Here is a 15,469-nt window from a genome sequence, read left to right as displayed (position 1 = left end):
GATAGCTTTTTCATAGTGACAGTTATCTTAATTGATGGGAAGCCTGGAAAGAGCTTACTTATACTTAAAATGACTGTCCAAATGCATATTTTAAGATCTGGAAATTTTGCCTATCAAAGATAGGTTTTTTATTATAATTGTTTTAACAATTTATGTAATGTCTTTATTTTTAGAGATTTTTAACTGTTTCACTTTTGTTTTACTTAGCTAGCTCACCTCAGGAAATTCCTATTAGAGATGATGGATTTCCCATTAAAGGTTGTGATGACATCTTGGTGGTTGGACTGGCAGTATGCTGGGGTGGAAGGGATGCCTATTATTTTTCACTGCAGAAGGAACAAAAGCATTCTGGTAAGTAATGAGTATTTGGCTAAGTCACTATGTAATTACTGTAACATCCATTAGGGTAGTGATCTTATATTTTGAGAATAATTTCCTGATATTTACCTAGGATTTATTTTTAGAGTTTAAATTTTTGTTTGTTTGTTTTTTGAGACAGAATGTCACTCTTTTGCCCAGGCTGGAGTACAGTGGCATGATCTTGGCTCACTACAACCTTCACCTCCTGGGTTCAAGCGATTCTCCTGCCTCAGCCTCCCAAGTAGCTGCTATTACAAGCATGTGCCACCGCACCGGCTAATTTTGTATTTTTTTAGTAGAGACAGGGTTTTACCATGTTGGTCAGGCTGGTCTTGAACTCCTTACCTCAGGTGATCCACCCGCCTTGGCCTCCCAAAGTGTTTGGGATTACAGGTGTGAGCCACTGTGCCTGGCAAAAATTGTAATTTTTTGGAGAGCAGCTGGCATGTACATTATTGCATATATTAACTAGAATTAATGTTTTAAGAAGCACTTCCTTACTTCTCCCTGCCTGTCACACGAGGCTATTCATGCTATGGGTTTTTCCTCTGAGGGGGCAGTGAAGACTCAGGGACTCTCTTGCCACCTTTAGGGTTTGCTTCTGAAGACTAAACGATGGCAGTTTATTTTCAGTCTTCTGTCCTACCATTGAATGGGTCTGAAACTCATCTAGAGGGAATGTTGAGCTAGAGATCTATAGTAGTCGAATTATATAAACTTTGGAGAAGTCTTTAGAGTGGAAAGGTTGTAATCTGGAAATACCCTGTGATCTGAATGTGGATGTTGGATACCCCAGCTGATAGGTTGGTTTTGGACAGGAGCAAAATTAATAAGGAAACATTTTAAAGGATGCTGTATAGTGTCTGTTCCTTAGTAAGCATGAAATATTTTCAGTTGTTTTGAAGGAAAATATATTGGGGTGAGTAGTTACTTAAGCTTTTTTTAGGAGCAAAATTAATAAGGAAACATTTTAAAGGATGCTGTATAGTGTCTGTTCCTTAGTAAGCATGAAATATTTTCAGTTGTTTTGCAGGAAAATATGTTGGGGTGAGTGGTTACTTAAGCTTTTTTTTTTATTTTGGATAGAATAGTATCTGTTCATACTAAATCTCTCTTTAAAATTTATTTCCAAATACTTTTCCTGTCTTTAACTCCTCATTTTGGGAAATGTAATTTTGTTTTTACAAGTATTAATATTTAATATTTTCTCCCACCTAAGTAGAGCATTAAAAATCTTCTAGCCCAAATCATAATTTTTAGATATATGACGCACTTCATCTACATAGCTGATATGACCTGGATGAGATGCTGAATTACTCGTCACATGGAACCAGACCCTTAGGCTTCTGAGTCTTTTTCAGTCTTTCTACTAAAGATTGCTGCTTCAAATGAATGCATGTAATTTTTGCCTTAAAAATGTTTTTTCCTTTTTTTTTTTTTTAAAGAAATTAGTGCCAGTTTGGTTCCACCTTCTTTAGATCCAAGCCTGACTTTGAAAGACAGGATGTGGTACCTTCAATCTTGCTTGCGAAAGGAATCTGATAAAGAATGTTCTGTTGTCATCTATGACTTCATCCAGAGCTATAAAATTCTTCTTCTTTCTTGTGGCATCTCCTTGGAGCAAAGTTATGAAGATCCTAAGGTTCTATGTCTAATTTAATTTTTATATACTTAAAACAACATTTTTAGTGTTAATTCTTAAATGACTTGGTATTTACTTAGCATCAATAATGCAGCTTAAGTATTTTAGAGTAGTCACTTCTTTATTCAATAATCTCATCTACCCAGAATAGAATATCATGCACCAAATATCTCTGTGTAGATAAAAACAGAGATGTCACAAATTTGGAGCCCTAAAGTTTATGTCTTTCCTCAGAGATTTTTAAAAAATTTTAATTTGGGTCATAAGTCCTAAGTTTTCTGTCTGATAGTAAATTGGAAGTGAAATGAGAACAGATTTAGGTGTATGATAGCAGGAGGTCTTAAATATTCATGAGGGTGGAGGCAGAAAATTGGAAAAGAGTGTGAATAAGATGTCAAAAAGGATTGTAGTTAGTGGCCATTTAGCATAGAGGCAAATCCCCTTACTGGCTCCTGAGAACTTTCCTTTATAATAGCAAAGTATGATGCACTCTTCGTAATGATGACTCAGTTAAGAAACATGTTAACTTTTACATCAGACTATTTCACTCAATATTCCCCTATAAAACTTTATTCTTAACCTACAAAAGAAAGAATTGAGTCATATAGTAAAGTAATTGTCAGAATTATGAACAGGGCTTAGATTCCCTTATTCTAATCCAGTTAATGATCTGCCTGATCTAGTATTAGAAACTACAGGACTCCTAGTCTCATGAGGAAGTTGGAAATAGCAATCAAATGAATAATTGGATGATTCTGGTGACAGACCCCCCCATTCTGAGGGGAAAGTGTAGAGGCTTTCTGAAACTCTGGATATAAACTTTTAATGGTAAAACATTTATGCGTCACTTTTTTTTTTTTTGAGACGAAGTTTTGCTCTTGTTGCCCAGGCTGGAGTGCAGTGGTGCGATCTCGGCTCACTGCAACCTCCGCCTCCCAGGTTCAAGCGATTCTTTTGCCTCAGCCTCCTGAGTAGCTGGGATTACAGGTGCCCACCACCATGCCCAGCTAATTTTTTGTATATTTAGTAGAGACAGGGTTTCACCATGTTGACCAGGCTAGTCTTGAACTTCTGACCTCAGGTGATCAACCCGCCTCAGTCTCCCAAAGTGCTGGGATTACAGGTGTCAGCCACTGCGCCCGGCGCCTCACTTCTTTTGATGATGAAAGAACTAAATATACCTAAAACCTCACAGGCCCATCTTTATTACAGTAGCTTAGCCCAAATTAGCCTAAGTGGAGGAGTCCATCTTCATTTTCAGACACATGGTTTGAGTTTGCTGAGACACACTTGTTTTTCAAGCCTACTGCTAAACTGGATCGGCCTGAGCATTGTAGGAATGGAATAGTTACAACTTTCCTTTCTTTGAAAGCTACTGCTGTTGTTGCTACCAAAAATGAGTCCTGTTACAATTATTCTTTCCTTCTTTCCTGGGAAGACCACTGAATAAATATTAAATGAAAATGAGTGAGGTTAGAAATGAGCTTTGTTTTTTTCCCTTTTCATTTAGAGGTACACAAGTGTCTTTGAAAAAAATCAGGAAAATATTCTCATTGCTATCCCATTCAGGTGGCATGCTGGTTACTAGATCCAGATTCTCAGGAGCCGACTCTTCATAGCATAGTTACCAGTTTTCTTCCTCATGAGCTTCCACTCCTAGAAGGGATGGAGACCAGCCAAGGGATTCAAAGCCTGGGGCTAAATGCTGGCAGTGAGCATTCTGGGCGATACCGAGCATCTGTGGAGTCCATTCTCATCTTCAACTCTATGAATCAGCTCAACTCTTTGTTGCAGAAGGAAAACCTTCAAGGTAAAAACCAAGTTTCTGGCATTTTTATGTTATAGATTAGAGATAGAGATTTAGCCACTCTTTATCAAAAATGGGTAAATTACACATTTATGCAAATCCTACCTTTGGATTGTCTAGTGCTTTTTTTTCTGTAAAAGGCCAGAGAGTAAATATTTTTGGCTTTGTAAACTAAACAATCTCTATCACAAATACTCAACTCTGCCATTGTAGCAAAAGAGCAGCTGTAGACAAGACCAAAACAAATGGCTGTCTTCCAATAACACTTTACAAAAATATGCATCTAATGTTAGTTTGGCCATAATTTGCTGACTTCTGGCCCTTGTGTGAAGAAGAGAATTACAAAATCGCATTTATGCAGTTGTTGGTAATTTTGTATTTGAACTTTATCAAAGGATTTTTATTCACACTTAGAAGACATCCTTAATGGATTTCAAAAAGTTAACTCTTTTCTTTTTGGAACTATTAACAAACAGATGTTTTTTCACAGCAAGGGATAATCATGAGAGTCTCTTTTTTCCCTCATGACAAATAACATGAATTTATTGTCATTGTTATCTGCTGGCCCAGATCAAGCACCTTGACTACAGAGAGCTTAACGGATGCTTATGGTAGAGATGTGAAGTAGAACAAATTTGGCTTCATTGTGAGGAGTGACCGAATTTATTGACTAATCAATAGGTACTAGAAAATAGATGGATGAATTCATACAGACTAGGGTTTGGATCTGGGTTATCCACTTATGAGCTGAGGGACTTTGGGCAAACTACTGAAACTGTAAGTCTGGTTCTTATAAAGTTGTTCTAAGGATTAAATAAGATAGTGAATATGGGCAGTGTTTGTCACAGAGCAGGTGCTTATTATGTTAGTTGATTATTATAATTTTTAACTTTCACAATTTCAATGTGCTTTTGAAAGCTCCTTTTTTTTTCTGCACTTTCAAAAATGTATGGCTAGGCTGGCTCAGTGGTTCCTGCCTGTAGTCTCAGCTACTCAGGAGTCTAAGGTGGGAGGATCACTGGAGCCCAGAAGTTTGAGACCAGCCTGGACCACATAGTGAGACCCCATCTCAAAAAAAAAAGGGTGGTTAGGAGGTATTAAATGCATTTTTTACAGTGTTAATGCTTTCTTATTCATAGAATTCAAGAATTGAAGTGCACTGAGATAAGGGAAGTTTTTGGAGAGAATGTAGACAGCTATCAGATTTAGTTTGAATATAATTATTTCTTTGTAGAAAGACATATAGATATGTTTTATTTTTTAAATTTTTCTGTTAGCCAGGAGGTATTCTTATCTGACATAGAAAGATATTTTAACTACAACTTTGATTTCTTTAATAACTGTAAGATTATTCAGTTATTTCTTTTTGAATATATTTGGTAAGCTATATATATATTTTTTTTTTCCAAATCTTTTTTTTCTTTTTATTACTCCACTGTGACATTCTCAACCTATATATTTTTAAGGAATTTATGTTTCATCTAAATTTTCAAATTTATTGATATACAGCTATTGCTAAGTCTCTCTTTTTTACGTCTCTGGTTTATTTGTTATATTCTCTTTTTCTTTCATAATATTATTATTTAATGTCACTTGAAGTTTTCCCAATTTTCTAGTCTTTTCAAGGAACCAACCTTTGCCTTTGATTCTTCCTATTACTTTTGTTTTGTATTTCCTTGATTTCTGTCCACATCTATATTATCTATTTTCTTCTAGTTCCCCTAACTTTATTTTGTAGTCATTTTTCAATATTTATAACTTTGACCTTAAAACCATTACTTCGCAAATTATTTTTTTTCTTTTCTAACTTAAGAATATAAGGCAGCCGGGTGCAGTGGCTCATGCCTGTAATCCTAGCACTCTGGGAGGCTGAGGTGGGTGGATCACTTCAGGCCAGGAGTTTGAGACCAGCCTGGCCAACATGGTGAAACCCTGTCTCTACTAAAAATCAAAAATTAGCTGGGTGTGGTTGCATGCACCTGTAATCCCAGCTACTCGGGAGGCTGAGGCACGAGAATACCGGAGGCAGAGGTTGCAGTGAGCAGAGATTCCGCCACTGCACTCCAGTCTGGGCAATAGAGTGAGGATCTGTATCACAAAAACAAACAAACAAACAAAATATATATATATAGCTATAAATTTTCCTCAAAGCACTACTTTTATTGTATTCTACAGTTTTGATGTGTATACACACACACACACACACACACACACATTTTTTTTTTTTTGTAGAGATGGGGGTCTTGCTATGTTGCCCAGGCTGGTCTCAAACTCTTGCCCTCAAGCAGTCCTCCTGCCTTTGCCTCCCAAAGTGCTGGGATTACAGATGTGAGCCACTATTCCTGGCCTGATAATATTCTTATCATGCTAGATATTTTTAGATTTCTGGTATATTTTTTCACTCACAAATTATTTAGAAGAATGGTTTTTAATTCCCAAATATTTAGAAACTTTTATTTTGTATTTTTATTATATTTAAACTTAATTGTGTTGTAGTTCGAGTACATGGTTGTATAATACTAATTCTTGAAATTTTTAGCCAACGATTCATTATCTAAAACCTGAGCTATTGTGTAAATGCTCTATGTGCACACAAAAGAATGTGTACTCTAATTCTGGATGCACAATTTTATATGTCTGTTAAGTCAAAGTTGTTTTTAAAATATTCTATGTCTAATTTTCCCTGTAATTCAATCAATTTTAACTTTGTTTTGAGGCCATTTTATTAGGTGTGTATGTGTTTAAAAATGATTTGTCTTCCTGGTGAATTAAACCTTCTATTATTGTATTATGACCATCTGTATTACAAATAATGATTTTTATTCTTAGTCTGTTTTCTTATATGAATATGGCAACATCAGCTTTCTCTTAATATTACTTCATATAGCTTTTTTCTATCCCTTTTAACCTTTCTAGGTTCCTATCTTCAGACATGTCTTATAAACAAAGTATAGCTCATTTACTTTTCAGGCTTAACTTTTTTTTTTTTTTTTTTTTTTTTTACAAATTTGCCAATTTATTGTGATTCTTGATGTATTTCTGCTTATTTGATTATTGATACACTTGTTCTCTATTTTCCTACTATTTTACTTTGTTTCTAGTCACTTTTTGTTTTGTAAGTAGTTCGTTCGCAGTTGTGCAATATTCTAACTAGTCCTTATCTGCAATTTTGGGGATCTAAATTTCTTCTTGGTTGTTTCTTCTGAGTCCTATTCACATTTCTTTGCTGTCTTGTATTTTTCATATTTTTTGTGAGTTCATATAGGATTTATTATGATCAAGGATCCCTGCAGGACTTACGTGGGGGAAATCTTCCCTTAGAAAGGTTTTGCTCCTGCCTCTGCTGGGTACCACACTACTCTGCATCAAAGGACCACAGTAGCCTTTGAGAGTTTTGTTTCCGAACAGGAGTCTGAGACTCAGCTCCTCATCCTGTTGTTGTTTCAAGGATCTATATCCCCTTAACTTTTTTTGCTATGGGACTCCATTCCCATAACGACCTTGCTCCTTCCTAATGGCTATGGATGCAGGCTAGCTTCCTGCCACTCTTACTTTGTGCTTCTCTGATTGTTCCTGTTCTGACCCAAGTTCATTATTTCTCTAGTCTCAAGTAACGTGAATTTCTCCACTAGTTCCAGGCTTCTAAAGCCAGGCTCTGACAGTCTCGTACCTTCTGCATGTAGTTAGAGGCCAGTAACTCTCATTTGTTTCTTTGCTTTTCGTGGTGGTTACGGGTGTCCCTGGAGATTTCTCATGCTAATTGAGACCAGCAGTGCCTCAAATAATGTTTGTGTGGAGCTGGGGAAGGTGGGCCAGGGTTGCTTAGATTCCTAGTGACTCAATACTGGAAGCTGAAGTCTTAGGGATTCTTTCTTAATGATTTAGGACAGCATTTCCTATAGTACATTCCATGGATGCTTACTTTTCAAGATGTTAATAAGTATTATATGAAAAAAGGGTTTAATGGTCAAATAAGTTTGGGACTTTCACTTAAAATAAAATTAAATAGTTGTCTTTGCTTCAGGTCCTCTCAGGGCCTTTAATATATAAGTTAAGTCTGCCTTATCCAAAATATGGGACCAGAAGTGTTTTACATTTCAGATTTTTTTGGATTTTGGAATATTTGCATATATATAATGAGATATCTTGGGGATGAGATCCAAGTCTAAATGTAGAATTCATATATACCTATAGACATAGCCTAAAGATAATTTTATACAATGTGTTTAATAATTTTGTGCACAAAATAAAATTTGTGTACACTGAACCATCAGAAAGCAAAGGTATCACTGTCTCAGTCACTCATGTAGGCAGTCTGTGGTTGTCTGGCAGAAAAGATACATTGAAGCTGAATGGGGCAAGGAGGGGCTTTTTTCCTTTAGAGACGCTGAATAAACTTTGTGTTGTACACCTGTGTTTTGACTGTGCCCTGTCACGTAAAGTCAGGTATGGAGTGTCCTAATTGTGGTGTCATGTCAGTGCTCAGAAAGTTTCAGATTTTGGAGCATTTTGGATTTCAAAATAAGGTTGATTGTTATGCTGCTGCTAAGAGTAGAAGCAGAAACATCTTAGGAGAAATACAGTCTCTTGTAATCCAGACTAGTCACAAGATTGCCGACTCTTCTACTCTCTGCAGAGACAAGGATAGTTGTCCAGTGCTAAACTAGCCTGTACTTTTCCACCTTTCATTGTTGGCTTGAGGATGCTGCTCGGGAGACTGGCTCCTGAAGGATACCTTGGTAGCATTTCTGGATTTTCCTAGATGAATTCTGTATAGTTTAGGTAAGGCTGCTGATCTAGCCACTTAGCCAATGAATTAACGTTTTAATTTTCTTTTTTCTTCCAGATGTTTTCCGTAAGGTGGAAATGCCCTCTCAGTACTGCTTGGCCTTGCTAGAACTAAATGGAATTGGCTTTAGTACTGCAGAATGTGAAAGTCAGAAACATATAATGCAAGCCAAGCTGGATGCAATTGAGACCCAGGCCTATCAACTAGCTGGCCACAGTTTTTCTTTCACCAGTTCAGATGACATCGCTGAGGTTGTATCATGGGGTTAGGGATATAGATACATGATTTTTAGAGTTAAAATGATTGTGTGTGTGTGTGTGTGTGTGTGTGTGTGTGTGTGTGTGTATTTACCTGAACACCAAAGGTCAGTAAAATGAAACAGCCAGTTAACCAGATTGCTTTGGGAATATTCTAGCATCTAATTTGTAAATTATATCTGTATTTAATTTACAAATAAAGGAAGGTAATAAAGAGGACTTCTAGAATGTAAGCTCCTTGAGAAGGAGATTTGCCTGGAACAGAGGAGGGACTCACTAAGTATTTGTTGAAGAAATGATTGGTACTGGTGGTTGCATGACAGCATAGCTATTTTTCCAGGAAGTTGGTCATTTCATGAGCCCTTACCCCTTCCTTGCTTGCCCTAACATCTTTCTATAGAATAGGAAACTGGATATTTTTCTGAATTAAATGAAAAAGGGATTTTTTGCTCGTGAATTCTCATCATTTAGCTTCCACTTATAAGTGAGAACATGCAGTATTTGATTTTCTGTTCCTTCGTTAACATATTTAAAAGAAAATGAGGAACTTGGTTTCTCTTATTCATGTGTTGAATTCAGTGGTGCCTTTTTTTTTCTTTTTGGTATCTGCTTTTCAAATCCCCAAGCCAATACCTAGCTGACAGCACATAAAATTACATAGGGAACTTATAGAAAATATAGAATCTCTGTTTCAGCACAAGTAGGTTTGGGGCAAAGGCAAGAATTGCTGCCCTTGTGATTCAGATGGGCCTGAAAGCATGTAAGCTATAGGCCTTGAGCAAATCCTGGACTAAGAGTAAAGGGCCTTTGATAGTATTGGCTTCTTCGTCCTGCATGTCAAAATGGCAGTTACCTGGAAGGTAGTTTGTATGTGAAGTTTCACAATTAATTCTGAAAGCTTCACCCAAAAAAAAAAAAATGCTTAAGCTAAAGAACTTCTAAATATATAACTTGAGATATTTGTGTTGTCTTTAATCATAATGGGTCTGTCTTCCTGGGTTTGCTGCTTTATTATTACTTTAATAGTGTTTTATTTTTCCTATCCAGTTGCTTGGTTTTTTTTCCCCTATACTGCCATTCATGTACCCTTTGATACCTATATTAGGGTTGCCTGATAAAATATGGCACATCCAGTTTGAAATTTGTATTTCATCCTGTCATTTTTGAAAACATGGAGGAACCTGAAAGACGTTATGCTAAGTGAAATAAGCCAGTTACAGAAAGATAAGTACCATATGTTTCAGATGATCTCACTATATGTGGAATCCAATGAAGTTGAACTCCTCGAAGTGGAAAGTGGAACAGCTGTTACCAGAGGCTGGGGGAGTAGGGAGCGGGGAAATGGGGAGTTGCTAGTCAAAGGGTATAAAGTTTTAGATAGGGGAATGGGGAGTTGTTTATCAAAGGGTACAAAGTTTCAGATAAACAGGAGGAATCGATTCTAATATTTATTGTACACAAGGGTGACTACAGTCAATAGTAACGTATTATATATTTCAAAGTAACTAAGAGTAAATTTCAAATGTCTTACCATAAAAAATGATAAGTCTAAGTGTGGTGATCAATATGTTAATCAGCTTAATTTAATCACACCACATTGTATACTTACATCAAAACATCATCTTGTACCCCATGAATGTATACAACTATAATTTGTCAATAAAATCAGGTAAACAATGGATAACAATTTAGTATAAGTATGCCCCATGCAACTCAAATTTAACTGGGCATTTTGTAATTTTATTTGGTATATGTGGCAACCCTAATCCCTATACATGCATATGTTCATATCTGTGTAACATAGTTCTTGGGCTAAATAGTTACTGACATCTGTAGTAAGCCTCAGTACCTTTCATTCCTAAAACCCCAGTTCAAACTGGAACCAGATCATTGTTTCTGTCATCATTACTATTCTAGAGAAGCACAGGGATTATCTTCCCTTCCACCCCTGGCTCAACTTGTGGGAAAAATTCTTGTACTTACACAAATAGTTTCAATATTTAGAATTATTACTGGGAAAATAATCCAAGGTTCATTAAAACCCACTCAAAGTATATAAGTGAATGATTAGGTATAGTAGATAATGTTCTGAATTGCCCTAGTTTCATCCCCTCTCATCTGAGCTTGTGAGTGTTACATGGGGTCTTCCACCTCCCACACAGCACGGTTCTGGTGTCTTCAGTGGGTGCTACCGGCCCTCTCTAGCATTCATTATTGCCACATTGTATTGGCCACCTTCTCCTAACTTTTTGTGCCTAGGGACTATCAGGGCCCAGCATTGTGGTGGTGGGACTAGATGACTTTTCAAACCCCTTCCTACTTTAGTGTTTTCTGATTTTTGTAATGAGACAATAGCCATGTAAGCTTCCATGTTGATCTATGGGGCTTAACTGATTGAGCAGCCTCATTTAGGAGAGCTCACAATTCTTAGAGCAATAAGTCTCAATGTCAATAACTTGTTTGCCAGTTGCTCAGCACAGTGTATATACGTGCCTGTGTTCCTGACTGCTTAAAAGCTGGCTGTGTGTGGTGGCTCCTGCCTATAATCCCACCACTTTGGGAGGCTGAAGCAGGTGGGCTGCTTGAGCTTAGGAGTTTGAGACCACCCTGGCCAACATGGCGAAATCCTGTCTCTACCAAAGATACAAAAATTAGGTGGGCATGGTGGTGCTTGCCTGTGGCCCTAGCTACTCGGGAGGCTGAGGTGGGAGGATCACTTGAGCCCAGGAAGTCAAGGCTAGAGTGAGCTGTGATCACACCACTACACTCTGGCCTGGGTGACAGTGAGATCCTGTCTCAAAAAAAAAAAAAAAAAAAAAGGCCTTGTGTTAGTATTAATTAATCTGATAGTGTCTAATTAGAGTATGGATAGACTACCTGACATATAAATTTTGATTGCCATCATTTATTAAATATGGTAATTCCAAATTATCCACAGAAACATTATTTCAATCCATGTTGAACTGTAGAGATTGTTTTCTGAAATAACTTAAAATATTTTCTGAATGATAATCCTTGCAAGTTTCATTCTTGACTAAAGAGACATTAATTTCTTGCAGGTTTTATTTTTGGAATTGAAGTTGCCCCCAAATAGAGAGATGAAAAACCAAGGCAGCAAGAAAACTCTGGGTTCTACCAGAAGAGGGATTGACAATGGACGCAAGCTAAGGCTGGGAAGACAGTTCAGCACTAGTAAGGTGCTCTTTGGGGCAGTCACAGAGCAGGGCAGAACCTAAACTACTTTTAACATTTTGGTGTCTAGAAAGAATGCTGATGAAATCAACATCTTAGCCTACCATTTGAATTTACCCAGATATAAATTAACACATTGGTTTGTGGTTTGGTAGCCCACAAATTCTGTGGAGATATTCCAGCATGGAAAATCCGAATCATAAGTTAGCAGTTGTGTCCTTCCTTCCTATCATTAAAATGGTGTAAAGGTTTATAAAGGTGTACCACCATGCCTGGCTAATTTTTGTATTTTTAGTGGAGATGGGGTTTCACCATGTTGGCCAGGCTGGTCTTGAACTCCTGACCTCAAGGGATCCTCCCGCCTCAGCCTCCCAACGTGCTGGGATTACAGGCATGAGCCACTGCACCAGGCCCTGATTTAAGAATTTAATCTGCTAATTTCAAAGTACAATTGTTAATCATAATCCATGGAAACTGTACGCATTAGTGGGAGGGAAGAGAGAAGGGGCTTAATTTTACATTTTTACAGATGTTTCAGGGGAAAAATAGGGTAGAAAATATAGCCACAGAGCTGTCCAAGTTGCCCTTGTGTAGAATTGTGGTCCTTATACCGTTATCTATGATTTGTCTGCTCCTAGGAAGTTTCCTTAGCTCCAGGCTATAGCACAATTTTTAATTTAATCTCACTGGCCCTTTTACTCACAAGTTTCTGTTCCTTAATAGTTCACTGAAAGTCTATAGTATGAAAAATTCAAAGTTTTAAAAATAAATGTCTCCTCATTACCTTGATATGGAAACCGTCTAAGTATCCGGGCAAGCACAAAAACAACTGGGATACTTCCAGTCATGTGAGGAGCGAAGGAGGAAAATGCATAAAGAAAACAGATGGTGTAAAATAAACTTTTGGTGGGGTGTGGGGAGGCAGTTACTTTGTTAAACTGACAATTCATTTATTTTTTTGAAAAAGGTAGTTTTAAATTGATACTGCTCAGTATTACCACATTTCCATTTTGTAAACTGTAGTTATAGTTTTATCAATACGGTGGTTTAAAAAACTCCAAGTAATAGTTTTGAGTTGTCGATATTACTCTCAAATTTAATTTTGAGACTATATTATTTACAGAAAAGAGATTTTAGCTTGCTGTGGAATTTGGACAAGAATTCAATCTTACCTTATATTTTTTTGGCAGGACGTTTTAAATAAATTAAAGGCATTACATCCTTTACCAGGCTTGATATTAGAATGGAGAAGAATCACTAATGCTATTACCAAAGTGGTCTTTCCCCTTCAGCGGGAAAAGCGTCTTAATCCTTTTCTTGGAATGGAAAGAATCTATCCTGTATCACAGTCGCACACTGCTACAGGTGATGAGAAATCTTAAGTATAAACAATATCCAATTTTGAAGGAAAAACATTTTCATATGTAATATTTTTTATGATGGCCAAGAATTCAAGTGTTGATCAAGGGGTTCAGTGAAGTTTTACAACTATAAAATACATGCTTTATCCAAAGCATAGATAGATACTACCTGGGTACAGAGATGAGTATTGGTTCCTGCTTTTATTTTTATTTATTTATTTTGAGACAGAGTTTCACTCTTGTTGGCCAGGCTGGAGTGCGGTGGCATGATCTCAGCTCCCTGCAACCTCCGCCTCCCTGCAACCTCTGCCTCCCAGGTTCAAGTGATTCTCCTGCCTCAACCTCCCGAGTAGCTGGGATTACAGGCGCATACCACCACTTCTGGCTAATTTTTGTATTTTTAGTAGAGATGGGGTTTCGTCACATTGATCAGGCTGGTCTCGAACTCCTGACCTCAGGTGATCCACCTGCCTCGGCCTCCCAAAGTGCTGGGATTACAGGCGTGAGCCACTGCGCTCAGCCTGGTTCCTGCTTTTAAGAACTTGTATAGAGTAACTGGGATGTCTGAGACAGTACTTTCAATGTGAGTATACACAGGAATTAAATATTTGAGTCAGTGGTCTTATCTAATTTCAGTCCCAGCCCTTTTTTGAGCCTCTTAAGATTTCTCCAAGTTGAATCTGAGTAGGCCTCTGGGGCATCCGTATAAGTAAGTGTCTTATTTTACCCAAGCAGAAAAGAAAGCTGTAGAGTCCTTTGGTTATCTCATGGTCCTCCTGAGATAAGTAAGAGTGTAATCTTATGAAGAAAAATGTATTCTTTCTCTAGGCAGTACAAAACTCTAAATATTTGCTAAATGTGATGTGTAGTGGAAGAAAAGGTAGCTTTAACTCATTCATAGAGGAGGCAGGCAGTTTAGATTGGTGGTATAGAATGTGGGCTTTGACATCAGAAATCAGGGTTTGAATCCTGGTTCTGTGAATCTTTAGACAAGATACTTAACCTCTCAATGCCTACATTTTTTTTCATGTATAAAACAAGGTAATAGGCTGGGCACAGTGGCTGCCGCCTGTAATCCCAGCACTTTGGGAGGCCAAGATGGGAGGGTCACTTGAGCCCAGGAGTTTGAGACTAGCCTGGGCAAGATAGTGAAACCATGTCTCTATAGAAAGTCAAAAAATTAGCCATGTGTGGTATCTTGTGCCTGTAGTCCCAGCCACTTGGAAGGCTGAGGTAGAAGGATTGCTTGAGCCTCGGAGATCAAGGCTACAGTGAGCTGTGATTGAGCCACTGCACTTCAGCCTGGGCAACAGAGTGAGACCCTGTCTCAGTCAATAAATAAACCAATAAACAAATAAGGTAATAACAGTCTCACCTCACCTGGTAATTCTGAGGATTAAATAGGTTCATAGATGTAGAGTATTTAGAATAGTGCATGGCTCCTAGAAAGTGCTCACTATCAGTTGCTGCTGTTACCCAGCACGGAGGCTCCATGAGGTGCTGCTTTTCTCTGCTTGCTTTATCCCTTGTTCTAAACGTTCTAAACTTGTCCCATCCTAGTGATATCTTGTCCTGTTGGTATTTAAATTTCACTTTGAAACATATGCTAATGATATAAACTTACGTAAAATAAAATCCTCCGTGATGAAAAGACAACATCAACCTAGAATTTTCTTTTATTTATTTATTTATTTATTTTTGAGACGGAGTCTCACTCTGTCGCCAAACTGGAGTGCAGTGGCGTGATCTCGGCTAACTGCAACCTCCGCCTCCTAGGTTCAAGTGATTCTCCTGCCTCAGCTAATTTTTGTATTTTTAGTAGAGACAGTGTTTCACTATATTGGCCAGGATGGTCTCAATCTCTTGACCTCGTGATCCACCCACCTCAGCCTCCCAAAGTGCTGGGATTACAGGCATTAGCCACCACGCCCAGCAACCTAGAATTTTCAATGGTGTTGCACATTTATTTGTTCTTTACAAAACAGAAGATAAAATCAGTAATAAGCCTTCTGCTTTGTTATTTGTTCGTAAAGAACAAATAAATGTGCAACATTTCTTTTG

General features: G+C 37.6%; 1 protein-coding gene across 20 annotated transcripts in view; it reads left to right on the top strand.

The window, feature by feature from the left end:
- Window positions 1-15,469, top strand: part of POLQ (DNA polymerase theta) — a 113,125-nt gene that overhangs the window by 59,123 nt on the left and 38,533 nt on the right. For 13 of the 20 annotated variants that reach the window (XR_010155304.1, XR_010155305.1, XM_001165150.7 and 10 more), the window contains 6 exons: window positions 208-351; window positions 1,806-2,002; window positions 3,572-3,812; window positions 8,656-8,849; window positions 11,915-12,052; window positions 13,238-13,412. Coding sequence is in view for 13 of the 20 variants with exons in the window: in XM_001165150.7 (XP_001165150.3) it covers window positions 208-351; window positions 1,806-2,002; window positions 3,572-3,812; window positions 8,656-8,849; window positions 11,915-12,052; window positions 13,238-13,412 (1,089 nt within the window). In the remaining 7 variants the exon portion in view is untranslated. The remainder of the gene's footprint in view (window positions 1-207; window positions 352-1,805; window positions 2,003-3,571; window positions 3,813-8,655; window positions 8,850-11,914; window positions 12,053-13,237; window positions 13,413-15,469) is intronic. The other 7 variants (XR_010155309.1, XR_010155308.1, XR_010155307.1 and 4 more) reach the window with 3 other exon arrangements.

The sequence above is a fragment of the Pan troglodytes genome, chromosome 2, assembly GCF_028858775.2.
Source record: "Pan troglodytes isolate AG18354 chromosome 2, NHGRI_mPanTro3-v2.0_pri, whole genome shotgun sequence".
NCBI classification, from domain to species: Eukaryota; Metazoa; Chordata; class Mammalia; order Primates; family Hominidae; genus Pan; species Pan troglodytes.
The sequence above is the reverse complement of the archived record's forward strand: the minus strand, read 5'-3'. Positions and strand labels throughout refer to the sequence as shown.